Genomic DNA, 14,913 nt, shown 5'->3' on the forward strand with positions numbered 1-14,913 from the left:
TAATCATTATAGACGGTAAATGATAAAACAATGAAAATATAGGAAAATCAAAATAATGATAATGACAGTGATGAGGGTAATTATGGCATAGTACATTCATATTGTGCTTATTCATTAATTAAGCCGACCATCCATGTTATATTTCGTTAGTAGTTATCGATATGAATCTCTTGATACTTAATGTGTTTGAAGAAAAATGATCATGATACTTGTCATTTCTATTGCTACAGTGATAACAAAAAAAGTAATCATAACAATAATGATGATAATGATAATAATGGTTATCATTAATAACCATTATTATCATTATCGTTATTATCTCTCAATATTAGTATCATTTATGTGGAAGACAAAAGACACGTTAATATTTTAGCATTTGTGGAGTTTCATTCGAGGGATCACTTGCCGCCCATCAAAATGTATACAAATTCCAATGTTTTGCTCTGGCTGCAACTATGCACTTGTGTTTATTCATTTTTGATACATTTCAAAACATATAGCGTATTTGTTATTCTTGAAAATCTCGTTTCTTATTTCAAAACGGTTATCTTAAAAATAATCATATACATTTTGCAAGTTTAAAGGCGCGTGTCACGCAATAAAATCCAAACGATTATTTTTCACACATTTATTTTATGGCCTTTTGAGCCTAAACATTAACGTAAAATCATTACATATAATCCTATACTATTTTCACATGCGTTTCAACATAAAATATCTATCAAATACTCCTTGAATGGCCAAATGAAGAGTTACAAAATAAAATGCAAGAAGTATTTGGCATCTATTCGGAGGTAGGATGCGCATGCGTGTTGACCAGCTGATTGGCCAGTTTGGTGTGTCAGTGTGACAAAGCCTAAAAATTACGTGTCTAAATAGATAGATGTCGACAAACAAAATAATAATAATAATAATAATAATAATAATAATAATAATAATAGTAATAATAATAGAATAAAATGAGAGGGGAAGACTACGAAAAACAAGAAAAACAAGGATAAAATCACATTACGAATATATTTCTGGTGACAAGAAATGGGCAACGGGAGGAGAGAGGAGGACAAGGGGCTGGAATGCTTGAAGCAGGAATTCATAATGAAAAATAATAATAATAATAATGATAATAAAATAACAGTCGACAAAAAAAGAACAGAAATCACGTGACCTGACAGTTTTGTTGACGAGAGGAGAGGGTGGGAGGAGGGGGGGGGGGGAAGACCTTTCTTCAACCTTCACACGTGATGTTATTATCGAAATTAGATAAAAAAGAAAAAAAAAATAGAAATCATGTGACCAAATACGCATTTGTGTAAAGAGGTGTAAGAGTAAGTGGGGAAGGTAGGGGGAAAGAGGATGGAGGGAGGGGAGGAGGGGGCAGAGGGAGAGAGGAGGAGGGGGAGAGAGGAAGAGGGAAATAGAGGGAGGGGGGAAGAGGGGTAGGGAAGGGAGCGGAGGAGACAGGAGGGAGAGGAGGAGGCAAATAAAGGGAGGGAGGGGAGGAGGGTAGCAGAAGGAGAGAAGATGAGGGAAATTGCGGGAGGGAGGGAAGGGAGAAGAGGAGGGAAACAGGAGGGAGTGGGAAGAAGGGAGTAAAAAAAGATATAGGAATGAAAGAAGAGGGAAAGAAAGAGGGTATAAAAAGGAAGAAGAGGGAGGGGAGGAGGAGGATAGCGGGTGCAAGGGAGGGAAAAGAAGGAGCGTAGCAGGGAGAGAGGAGGGAAAAAGGAAGAAGCCGAATGAAGGAAGGGAGAAGGAGAATAACAGGAGAAAGAGGAAGAGGAGGATTGAGAAGGCATAAAGACAAAAATATCACAAAATAATAGTATCTCTGATAAATATAACGAGGAAGAGAGAGAGAGAGAGAGAGCAATGTAAAAGAAGGAGAATAGGTAAGGGGGAAAATCGTACACACGTAAAAAAAAAAAAAAAAAAAAAAAAAAAAAAAAAAAAAAAAAATCTATACAAAACAAAAATATATAATAATAATGATAAATTGCGATTAACCGTAATATACGTGGAAGAAGGCACGTGGAAAAAACACAATCGAAAACAGAGATTAGAGTGGTGGGGGAGAGGGTGGGAGGGGAGGGGGGGAGGAGGGAGAAGGAGTAAGGAAGAAGAGTGGAAGAGGTAGGGGGAGGAGTGGAGGGGGGGAGAAGAGAGGGAGGAGGAGAGAAGTGAGGGAGGGGAGATGGAGAGGAGGGTGTGGGGAAGAGAGGGAGGTGGTGAAAGAAGGGAGAGAAGAAGAGAGGGGCAGGGACGAGAGGAGGAGAAGAAGACGAAGACGAGAGGAGGAGAAGAAGAAGAGGGGCAGGGACGAGAGATGGAGGAGAAGGAAGAGGGAGTGGGGGAGGCCAGAAAGAGAAGAGGAGGGAGAGATAAGACCCAAGCATTAGCCAGAGGTCGAGAAAAAAAGAGAGACAGAGAGAGTGATAATGAGAGAGAGAGAGAGAGAGACTGGGGGCTGGGGGAGGGGGCCAGAGAAGACAAAGAGTCGGGGGCGAAGGGAGGGTCTAAGAGGGAGGGAGGAGGGGGAGGAGGGGGTCCGGGAGCGAATCAATCACAAGGTATGTAAGGGGGCATCCGCCGGTCATGCCAGTCAGTAGCTCTTTGACTACGACTCAGGCCCTCGGAGCTACTCAGCAGGTCAGTCCAAATCGATACTTATTTACCAGCCGGTCGGGAAATAATTTTTCTTTTTCAAATCTTTTAAGCTACAGTTGAGTATTTGATTACTTGAAAGTGTGATCATTATGATATCGAATATTGATATTATTTATTTATGTTTATCGTAGTCATTAAAATAAACCGAAATCGGTACTTATTTACCAGCCGGTTAGGAAATCATTTTTCTTTTTCAATTTTTTTAAGCTACGGTTTGCCAGCCGGTTAGGAAATTATTTTTCGTTTTTAAACCTTTTAAGCTAGTGTTTTATTATTTTGAACGTGTGACCAATATAATATCGGATATTGATATTGTTATTATCGGTGTCATTGATATAAACCGAGATCGATACTTATTTACCAGCGGGTTGCGAAAATAGAGGGAAATCGATTTTTGGAAATATTTTGCACAACCGTTCAGGATTTTACGATTTTTTGAAAAGTGCGATCCTTGTGATTTGGAATATCGTTATTTTTATTATTTAATTACCATTGATATTTGTCGAAATCGATACTTATTTGCCAGCCGGTTGCGAAAATAGAAGAAAATCGATTTTTTAAAAATGTTTTAAACTACCATTCAGGATTTTTTTTTTTTTTAAGTGCATATGGAATATCCTTATTATCATTATTATTATTATTATTATTATCACTGAAGTTAGTCGAAATCGATATTTATTTGCCAGCCGGTCGCGAAAATTTTGGAAAATCTATTTTATTTTAAATGTTTCGACTTTCCGTTCAGCATTTTTCAAAAGTATGATCATCATATACATAGATATTAAATGCGATCATTATCATACTATTATCACTATTAATACCATCATCCTTATTATCCTTATTAGTCGAAATCGATGCTTCTTTCCTCGTCAGTCGCGAAAGTTATGCAAATCGATTTTTAAAATTCCTTTAAAGCAGAGAGTTCAGAATTTTATATTAAAAAAAAATGTTATATAAAAAATATTATATATATTTTTTAAAATGATTAATATATCTAATATTGATATTATTATTATTATTATTTCAATTCTTATCGTTATTTTTATGATTGTTATTATTGTGATTATCATTAGCTACCCAAGAGAATTAAAGTCAAAGTCGATACTTTTTTGGATATGTTGCACTGCATTTTTTTCTCTTTTTTGTGTGATCATTGTAATATCTAATATTATTATTACTATCATAGTTATTGTTATTACCATTATAGTAATTACTGTTAATACTACCGTATTTATTATTGTTATTGCTATTATAGTTATTATTATTACCATTATGGTTATTACTGTTAATACTACTGTATATATTATTGTTTTTACTATTGTAGTTATTCTTATTATTACAGTTATTATTATTAATACTTTTAATCAAAACCGAGACTCATTTACCAACTAATCGCGAAAAATAAAATGGAAATAAAATTTTTCATTTTTTTCGCTACATTCCAGGATTTTCTTTCGTAGTTATGATTATATCTAATTTGATCATTACGATTATTATTATTATTATCATCATTATTATTCCCCCTAGACAAAACTCACCCTTATATGCTAGTGATGGAAACTGATTTTTAAAGAAATCTATGTAGACTCAATTAAAACCTTCATGATTTTTCAGAATTTGATGATCACAAAATCTAATATTGTTTTGTTATTACTTTCATTATCATTAGTGCACTTATTATTCTTGTTATTATCATGGTTATTATTTTCGTTTTTATTTTCGTGTTTAGAATATAAGAAACACGAATATGAAAAAAATGGGTACAAATATTAACAATACAAAATTGAGAGAGAGAGAGAGAGAAAGAGAAAGAGAAAGAGAAAGAGAAAGAGAAAGAGAAAGAGAAAGAGAAAGAGAAAGAGAAAGATAAAGAGAAAGAGAAAGAGAAAGAGAAAGAGAGACAGAGACAAAGACACAGAGAAAGAGAAAGAGAAAGAGAAAGAGAGAGAGAGAGAGAGAGAGAGAGAGAGAGAGAGAGAGAAAGAGAAAGAGAAAGAGAAAGAGAAAGAGAAAGAGAAAGAGAAAGAGAAAGAGAAAGAGAAAGAGAAAGAGAAAGAGAAAGAGAAAGAGAAATAGAAAGAGAAAGAGAAAAAGAAAGAGAAAGAGAGAGACAGAGATAGATAGAGAGAGAAAGGCAGACAGACAGACAGAGGTAAAGAAAGAAAGAAAGAGAGAAAGAAGAATTAATTCAAATTATTGACTATAATTCACCATGATTTTACCCTCATCGTCCCACATGTATAAAAATAAGCCAAAGACGGGCCAGGGACTCAAAAAAAAAAAAAAAAAAAAAAAATAATAATAATAATAATAAAAAAATAAAAATAAAAAATAAAAAAAATCCATGATGCACGAGTATGTAGGTCTGCAGACTTTTATCTTGCCAAGATTGCACTGAATAATTTTATAGCGTATCGAGTTTCCTTACTACTTCCGATAATAATAATAATGATATTATTACAACTACCACGCATACTTATTATTACCACGACCACGATCACTCCGGAGAGTCATTTTTACTACTACGACCACTGATTCTGCTACTTCTGCTATTCTAGGTATGCAGTAGGTTCGGAAAATTTTACAAAAACGCTTGATTTTTACGACGTTATCGCGGGCTTTGCAATGGCGATAAAGTTCGTAAAAGAAAACAGTTTTTTCTGCAACGTTTTGGCTAAAGGTGATGTTTTATTTCTATGGTGCGATGTTTTTCTTTATCTATTTCTCTGTAAATTTTACTTAAAAGTGATATTTTAGTTCCCAAAATAATTCTTGAGAGAAGCTAAGGACCATACAGCGGCATTCATGAACTGGCAGAGAACGATGCTCCTTTATATAAATAAATAAATATATATATATATATATATATATATATATATATATATATATATATATATATATATATTTTTTTTTTTTTTTTTTTTTTTTTTTTTTTTTGGCATTCGCTGATCATATGTAAAACACAGTTGACAATTGCTTAGTTAAGAATTGACACTATAACAAACTTATTAGGACAGAGAACCTGAAATGTAGCTTAATCGGGAGAGAAACAAACACATTTCATCAAAATACAGAGAGAGAGAGAGAGAGAGAGAGAGAGAGAGAGAGAGAGAGAGAGAGAGAGAGAGAGAGAGAGAGAGAGAGAGAGATGGAGACATAAGGAGAAAGACAGAAAAAGGGAGAGAGGGGGGCAGAGAGGAAGAGGGAGGAAGAGAGTGAGAGTGAGAGAGAAAGAGAAAGCTTTACCCAAAGGCGGTTTTTCTGGGGAGGGGGGGGGGGGTTACTCATAGAAAGCAACTTTTATGTGAGTTTTTGATAACGTCTATGGGGTTATTGCATTTATATACATCGGTAACGCGAATGAAATGAAAGGTTAATAGGAAAATGCATTTTAACCCGTGTCTTCCTGTTCTTTTCTACCTTTCTGTCGTTCCATTTTTTTTCTCTCCCTCTCTCTCCTTCCCTTCCTCTCTTCCACTCTCACTCCCTCTCCCTCCCCTACTCTCTCACTCCCTCCCTTCCCCTCCCCTTCTCTCTCCCTCCCTTCCCCTCTCCTACTCCCTCACTCCTCTCTCCCTCCCTTCCCCTCTCCTACTCCCTCACTCCTCTCTCCCTCCCTTCCCCTCTCCTACTCCCTCACTCCTCTCTCCCTCCCTTCCCCTCTCCTACTCCCTCACTCCTCTCTCCCTCCCTTCCCCTCTCCTACTCCCTCACTCCTCTCTCCATTCCTCCCTTCCGCTCCCCTTCTCCCTCCCTCCCTCCCTCCCTCCCTTTCCCTACTCCCTCCCCTTCTCTCTCCCTTCCCCTCCCCTTCTCTCTTCTCCCTTCCCCTCCCCTTCTCTCTTCTCCCTTCCCCTCCCCTTCTCTCCTCCCTCCTCCCCTTCTCTCTTCTCCCTTCCCCTCCCCTTCTCTCTCCCTTCCCCTCCCCTTCTCTCTCCCTTCCCCTTCCCTTCTCCCTCACTCCCTCCCTTCCCCTCCCCTTCTCCCTCCCTTCCCCTCCCCTACTCCCTCCCTTCTCCCTCACTTCCCCCCTTATCACTGCTTTATCTGGTACTATAACAGGAAGATAAGACACGATAGCTCCTCAGCACTAATTGAAGACAAACCCTCAGTATTTGACAGTTCAAGTGGTTTCGAAATCGCAGTGAAACTCCATCTACCTATCTCTCTCTCTCTCTCTTTCAATCCCTCCTTCCCTCGCCCTCTCTTTCTTTCCCTCCTCCCTTTTTCTGTCTCTGCCTCTGTAACTGCCTCTCTCTCTCTTTCCCTCCTACCTTTTTCTGTCTCTGCCTCTGTAACTGCCTCTCTCTCTCTTTCCCTCCTCCCTCTTTCTCTCTTTCTCCCCTTGTCTATTTCTACCTCTCTCTCTCTCTCATTTATCAATCAATCTCTTTATCTCTCTATTTATACATTTCTTACCTTTCTTCCTCCCAGGCGACACCAACAGCAGGCAAGATGGCGGAGCAGGGGATGTCATCAGCTGATCTGGTAAACAACGCCAGACCCGCTCGGGCGACGCAGTACATCGCCGCTCTGTCGGGTGAGGAGGACCGGGGTGATTAGGGTGATAATGAGGGATGATAAGGAGGATAAGGATAATGGTGGTGATGGTAGTAATTTGGATATGGATAATTATGGTCACAATAATAATAAAAAATTATAATGATAGTGATTGTGATCATATTAATAATGATGATAATATTAATAATAGTAAGATTAACAATACTAAAAGTAATATCAATGATAATAACAATGACTATCATGACAACAAAATAACATTAATAATAATAAAAATAATAACAATAATAATGGTATAGATTTTCGCTTAACCTTCCCTCCCTTCCTTCTTCCTATCCTTCTCAACCTTCTGACACTGAAGCCAAACCTTTTCTCCCAAACAGCAACGATGGGCGCCCTCTGCTTCGGCACGGCCCTCGGCTACTCCTCCCCGGCGGGCATCCTGCTGACCAGCAACTCCACAGACAGTTCCCTGCAGCTGACCACCGTCGAAAACAGCTGGTTCTCCTCGTCGGTCAACCTCGGGGCTCTCGTGGGCGGCCCCATCGGCGGCCTCTGCATCAACGCCATCGGGCGGCGGGGAACCTTGCTGGCCGTGTTTCCGTTTTTCTTCGGGTCCTGGACGATCATCGGTGAGGGGGGACTCGTGTGTTTACTGTATTTTCTTTTTTATTTTATTTATACATATAAATATATATATACATATATATATATATATATATATATATATATATATATATATATATATATATATATATATTTATATATATACATACATTTTTTTTTTTTTTTTTTTTTTTTTTTTTTCTTTTTTTTTTTTTTTTTTTTTTTACTGGGTGTTTGTGTTTGTTTTATAGTTTAGTTATTGTGTGTTGTTAGTGGTGGTGCTTATTTGTGTCCTAATAATGTGTTTATTCGTTGGATTTCTCTTCGTTTTTCTTATTATTGTTATTACGTTATTTCATTTCATTTTTTTCAGTCCTGGTGAGGGTGGACTCGTGTGTTTGGTGTTATTTTTTTCTTTGTACTATTTTTGTGTTTGTTTTATTGGTTTTCTCTCTTATTGTCATTGTTTTATATCTTTATTATTGTATTTAATTATTTTTATCTATTCCTTTATTTTTGCTGTTCACACTTCTGCTTGAATGTCATGTTATTGATCATATGGACGTATTTATCAATCTCATTTCCTTATCTACCCTACATTTAAACTAACCAAATCCCCAAACAATAGACGTGCTCTATATTTACACAAATATATATACATAAAACTCAAAAATTACACAAAACCACCTGCAAAAAAAATGTGCATTCTTCTCTGCAGTTTTCGCTCAGAACTTCGCCATGCTGTTGGTGGGTCGCATCATCGCTGGGCTGTGCACGGGGGTCATGTGCATCTCGGCTCCCACTTACATCGGGGAATTCGCCTCTGCCGACATCAGGGGAATGTTAGGTAGGCCTACAGGGAGACCGCGTTTAATGTTGCCTTCATTTCTTTATATATATGTATGTATATGTATATATATATATATATATATATATATATATATATATATGTATGTATGTATGTATGTATGTATATGTATACATATATATATATATATATATATATATATATATATATATATATATATATATATATGTATGTATGTATGTATGTATATGTATACATACATATATATATATATATATATATATATATATATATATATATATATATATATATATATATGTATGTATGTATATGTATACACACACATATATATATATATATATATATATATATATATATATATATATATATATATATATATACAAATATGTACATATACGTATATATATATATATATATATATATATATATATATATATATATATATATATGTATGTATGTATGTATATATATGTATATATATGTATATATGATATATATATGTATATATGATATATATATGTATATATATAATATATATATGTATATATATATAAACATATATATATATATATATATATATATATATATATATATATATATATATATATATATATATATATATATATGCACACACACTCACTCCCACATTTGACCATCATCAAAATCAACATAAACACTACACAAACGCATATCGAAGTGTAGCTGAGTCTTCCATTCATAAATTACTTCCCCTACCACAGGCTCAGGTTTCCAGCTGATGGTCGTGATTGGCATTCTCTACGCATACGTCTTCGGTGCCTTTATAAACAGCTGGCAGATACTCGCGGTTGTGTGCGCTGTCCCGACCCTCATCTTCTGCGTGTTAATGGTCTTCTCAAAGGAGTCCCCCAGTTACCTTCTCTCCAAGGGGAAGGATAAGGAGGCTCAGGAAGCTATGCAATACTTCAGAGGTAAGGAAGGATTAGGAACAACAAAGGGTAAGAGAGGTATAACTGGATATGCAAATGAGTGATGGGTTTTGTGGCACGAAATATCCTTATACTGTGATTCTCGAATTAAAGTGCATCTGGTCTCAGAAAAGAATGAACTGGCAACTCATTCTGGATTTTGGAGCAATCCGATTGACTAATTCTCTTTTGCCTATAATCAGCTGTCATGTGTTTACATGTGATATATTTTATATTTTATATCTTATATACAGAATATCTTTTTTTATGAAGTTCTGATGCGTTTACTATAACTTTTCTTTAATTGAAAAGAGCGAATCGAAGCCTTTCAGAATTGGGAGTAAGTTGCATAACATAAGTTGCCAGATTTTTCTTTTCTGAGATTGGACGGAGGAAAGTCGACCCAAAGATGCTAATCCTCTCGCTCTCTCTCTCTCCCAGGACCCGACTACAACATCCAGCCCGAGATGCAGATGTTGAAGCAGATTCTCGAGGACTCCAAAGCGAACAAGGCCTCTTTCTCGGACCTCAAGCAGGCGTATATCTTGAAGCCTCTCCTTATCGCCCTTGCACTCATGTTATTCCAACAGCTCTCGGGGATCAACGCTGTTATCTTTAACTTGAAGACTATCTTTGCGGTAAGGGGGAAGAGGAGGATATCCTTTATTTTCTTATTCTCTCTATCTTTCTTTCTGTACGTTTGTCTTTCTCTCATTCATTCTTTCTACTTTTCTATGTCTATCCGTCAGTCTTTCTCTTGTCCATTCTTTCTACCTTTCTCTTTGTCTGTCCGTCTCCGTCACGGTCTCCGTCTCTTTATCTCTCTCACTTATTCCTTCTTTCTACCTTTCTTTTTGTCTGTCTGTCTCCGTCTCCGTCACGGTGTCCGCCTCCCCCTCTATTACTCACTCTCTCTACCTTTCTCTTTGTCTGTCTCCGTCTCTCTCTCTCTCCCTTTTCACTCCCTATCTACACATACATGTACACACAAACGCAATATACACATATCCATATACGTGCATAATAACCCTTTCCCATATGAAAGAATCACAAACAAAAATCCTTTCCTTCATCTCTTCCTCATCATCTCTCCCACGACAGGACTCGGGAACAGACCTCTCCGATGACGTCAGCTCGATCATCGTCGGTTTAGTTCAGGTTCTGGCCACTGCTTTCGCTAGTGTGCTCATGGACAAAGCTGGCAGGAAATTTCTTCTGATCATATCTGCGGCGGCCATGATTGTATCTCTAGGTGTGTATGTTGGTTTTGATTTTTTCTTTGCACTGTATTTTTGTTGTATTGTAAGTCTTTTTTATTATTATGGTGCCGGTACTGTCGCAATGGTATTAATTGTATTTCTTTGCAAAAATGCCGTGTTCTAAATTTCCCTCAACAGAAATTTATATTAGACATTTCCAGTGGTCTCTGCTCTCTGTTACTAACTCCTGTTTTTCCTTGATTTTTAAAAAAAGACCGAACTTCTTAACACATGTTTCCCAAAAGCTTTTTTTTCTAAATTACTAACTCATATTTCCCTTTAAAAATCGGATTTTCAAACGGCTTATTCATATATCCGGCTACAATCTCAGAATGTTCTAAACTACTCCCCAAATTATCAAAATCCTCTAAATTCCCAACACCAACTAAACTCACCCCATCACATTTCCCCGTCAAAAAATTGAAAACAATAAAATAATCGTAACAAAAATAGTAAAAATAACAACGATAAACATATAAATAAATAATTACATAAAAACGCACAATCTCCATCAACAGTGAGTCTCGGAGTCTTCTTCTACCTGAAAGACAACGGTGACGTCAGCGCCCTCGGATGGCTCCCTATTACGTCACTGATCATCTACATTGCGTCATTCAGTATCGGCTACGGACCTATTCCTTGGATCATGATGAGTAAGTGAAGTCACGTTGAGTGTCTGGGTTCGTGTAATCTTGTGTTGGAGTTGTATGTATACAAGTAAGAAAATTTCAAGTATATGAGGAAAGGATCTTAAGTAATTGTTTTAAATGTGATAATTTTACGATTAAGAATTTTATATATATATGTATATATATATAACTATATATATATATATATATATATATATATATATATATATATATAGTTATATAGTTATATAGTTATATAGTTATATAGTTATATATATATATATATATATATATATATATATATATATATATATATATATGTGTGTGTGTGTGTGTGTGTGTGTGTGTGTGTGTGTGTGTGTGTGTGTGTGTGTGTGTAAAAGTTCAAGAGTTCAAAGGTAACTGTAATTTAGTGCAGTAAGAGTATGAGTATAGGGTATCGGACAAACGCACACACGCCCGCACGCGCATGTATGTGTGTGTGTGTGTGTGAGAGAGAGAGAGAGAGAAAGAGAAACCGCATACATCTACAAAATCTCATCTAAAGCCACTAACATTTACCGAAATCAAATCAAATCAGTCATCCGAGACACCACCCCGCCGATAATGATAACAAGAACACAAACAAAAAATCGATATAGAAGACCCAATGTCATTCTGACAAGGAGCTAAAATTAAAACAGAATGACAAGTATTTCGGAAAATTATCTTTTTAGCGTTATCAGTGAAGAGACCTTCCTCGCCGACCTCTTATCATTAGAGTGATAAGAAAATTGATATTTCTTAATAAGCAGCCTACGTATTCTTTTTCATTCCATTCCATCATTCATTCCATATTGTCTATCTACCTTTGCGTTCTCTCCCTCACACATGCAACTACTGCTTCATTTACAACAATATCAGTTATATGATATCATTTTCTGGCACTGTAGTTCAGCCAAAAACGTTATTTATACATTGCGCCTAAGAATATTAATTAGCACTAAAGATAAGAGTTTTAATTCTAGCTTAACTCATCAAATCTATGAATACGTTTTATATGTAATATAGATTAGTATATATAATACTATTATATAATATTTCTATACAATACGAATGCATTCTTACACACACAGCTGATACACTCTCACCTCCAATTCTAACATAGTCCTATATCCAATCTAATAATACAACCACATATTAACCCTTTGATTTCTGGCTTCCAGGTGAACTCTTCTCGGCCAATGTTCGTGAGGCTGCCGGTAGTTTGAGTACAATGACAAACTGGACATTGGCTTTTATTGTCACGTACTTCTTTGAGAGTATCCAGGTGGGTTCCCTTTTTCTTTGGTAGAGTTACTGTTACTTTATTTTTTAAATTTTATTTTATTATTATTATTATTTGAGGGGGGGATATTTATTTTATTATTATTATTATTATTATTATTTTGGAGGGGGGGGGGTCTCGTTTTATTTGGTATAGTTTTAGTTTTTTTTTTTTGGGGGGGGGGTAGGAGTATCATTATTGTTCTTGTTATTAATGGTCTTACTATTGTTTTTGATATTGTTCTCGTTCTTGTCTTTATTATTATATGTATTCGTTCCTTCCTATTAGTTGAGTAGGTCTTTATCCTATTAATATTATGTCGTGTTGCTGTAGTATCATTATTCTTATTTATCTTATTGTATTCGACTTTTTCCTTTAGCATAATCAGCCTCTCTTTTCTAAAACTCATTTTGATGCCTTAATATGTACAGACATATTCTGCACGGGATGTCATCGTCAACGATGATAACTATTTTCTTGTTATATATCTTCTAACAAAAACGTTTACAGTAGCTAGTCTTTGTGTTGACACCCATCTCTTCATCTCTGTTAGCGTGATCCTGTTTCTCCTCTTCGTATAAAAAAGAACTTTAACCAGCTCTTCGTCTTCCTCATCTTCATCAGCGTGCTCTCCTTTCCCCCTTTCGTATAAAAAAGAACTTTAACCAGCACCCTCTTCCTCATTATCAGCGTGCTCTCCTTTCCCCCTTTCGTATAAAAAAAGAACTTTAACCAACTCTTCCTCTTCTTCTTCCTCCTCCTCCAGGAAGCCATCCACGAATACGGTGTATACTGGCTCTTCGGTGGTATCTGCGCCGTCAACTTGGCCTTCTGTGTCCTGGTGGTGCCGGAAACTAAGGGAAAGACCCTGCAGGAGATCACGGCGCTCTTTGGGGGTCCGACCACCTCCCCTACGCCTGCCAGACACTCATCGCCTTCGTCAGTGTCCGAGAAACAGAAATGGTAGAGTTTCGTCGAAAGAAAGTGAATGGCTGAAGGACCTACTCGTCGCGGTTTGCTGAAGGATCTGCTGGTGATGGATCGTTGGAGAGGATCTTCTGGTCATGGATTACTCAAGGATCTTCAAGGGTCGGAAAAGAGATCCTTGGGTCCGAAGGCCATCGCTGAGACGTGAGATGGATGAATCCTTGAGACACGGAAGGTATTGGGAAGGTCTTCCATAGCAGGAAAGGCACGGATGGAATGGGTTTTAAACCAGTCCATTAATTTTGAGATTTCTTTCCTTGTTCTATAACAAATGAAATGAATGTTTTATGATACAAAAGTCAGAGAGCCAGCATATAACAAGGACGTGGCTTTTTGCTACAGAGAAGAGGATCCACGCAGTGCCTGAAGACCATATAAAAAAGACCCATACTTTCCTGTCAAAATCTAACGGATACCAACACTAGCTTTTATTTATGAACGAAATATAAATTTCTAAATGCCATAAATCAATGTGTCATGCATGAAATGAACAAGACAAGTATTGCAATATAAATATAATAATATTTGACTGTCATGTTCACTTTGCAGGCAATTTTAGACTACTGGCACTCTAATCTTAACCATTTCTTATCCATTTCACATCACTACTTCATCCCTGACACATCTTACCTTGCTGATATACCCGAGTCTTCACCTCATATTTATGTACCTATTTCCCTCACCCTATTTCTCTTATGGCCTACGTCCATGCTGAAACTTCACCAAATCATTATTCACGAAAATCTCACCATTTTAGAAGTAGAATGTTCACTTGTTTATGAAAGAGGACAGCCGTTGTACTGACGCTCCCGTTTTCTGTTGTAGACGAGGTACTGACTGAGCACTGAACAAGTTTCTTAGGTTAAGGTATATAATAATAAATAATAATGTTGACTTAAGCATTTTATTACCTCTGTGTTAAAATATTTAAGAAAGAGCATACGATCTCTTCAAATACATGAATCCGTATGATGAACGAAATTACACCTAAATATCACAGATGGACACAAAATATAGTACTGATTTTGCCCCCCCCCCCAAAAAAAAAAATAAAAAAAATAAAATAAAATAAATAAATAAAAAATAAATAAATATAGCAAATAATGTGACTAGAGAAAAATGCTTCATATTCTAGAACAGTGGTCCTTTAACCAGAGTGGGGAGTCAG

The 14,913-nt window shown here is 36.5% G+C and overlaps 1 protein-coding gene across 1 annotated transcript; it reads left to right on the top strand.

The window, feature by feature from the left end:
- Positions 1-2,557: 2,557 nt before the first annotated feature.
- LOC113813239 (facilitated trehalose transporter Tret1) lies at positions 2,558-14,639 on the top strand. The gene is made up of 10 exons (XM_027365200.2): positions 2,558-2,646; positions 7,099-7,204; positions 7,566-7,814; positions 8,507-8,635; positions 9,358-9,567; positions 10,006-10,202; positions 10,666-10,816; positions 11,342-11,476; positions 12,658-12,761; positions 13,525-14,639. The coding sequence occupies exons 1-10, from the start codon at positions 2,593-2,595 to the stop codon at positions 13,723-13,725; spliced, it is 1,536 nt and encodes a 511-aa protein (XP_027221001.2). The 5' UTR covers positions 2,558-2,592; the 3' UTR covers positions 13,726-14,639.
- The last annotated feature ends 274 nt before the right edge of the window (positions 14,640-14,913 follow it).

Source organism: Penaeus vannamei, chromosome 41, assembly GCF_042767895.1.
Source record: "Penaeus vannamei isolate JL-2024 chromosome 41, ASM4276789v1, whole genome shotgun sequence".
Classification (NCBI taxonomy): domain Eukaryota; kingdom Metazoa; phylum Arthropoda; class Malacostraca; order Decapoda; family Penaeidae; genus Penaeus; species Penaeus vannamei.

What these genes read in the sequence shown, in the direction of transcription:
- LOC113813239 (XM_027365200.2), top strand. Translation starts at nt 2,593, where the DNA reads ATGCCAGTCAGTAGCTCTTTGACTACGACTCAGGCCCTCGGAGCTACT. An exon ending in CCCTCGGAGCTACTCAGCAG is followed by an intron (nt 2,647 to 7,098) that starts GTCAGTCCAAAT and finishes TCTTCCTCCCAG; the next exon opens with GCGACACCAACAGCAGGCAA. An exon ending in ACTTCTTTGAGAGTATCCAG is followed by an intron (nt 12,762 to 13,524) that starts GTGGGTTCCCTT and finishes CTCCTCCTCCAG; the next exon opens with GAAGCCATCCACGAATACGG.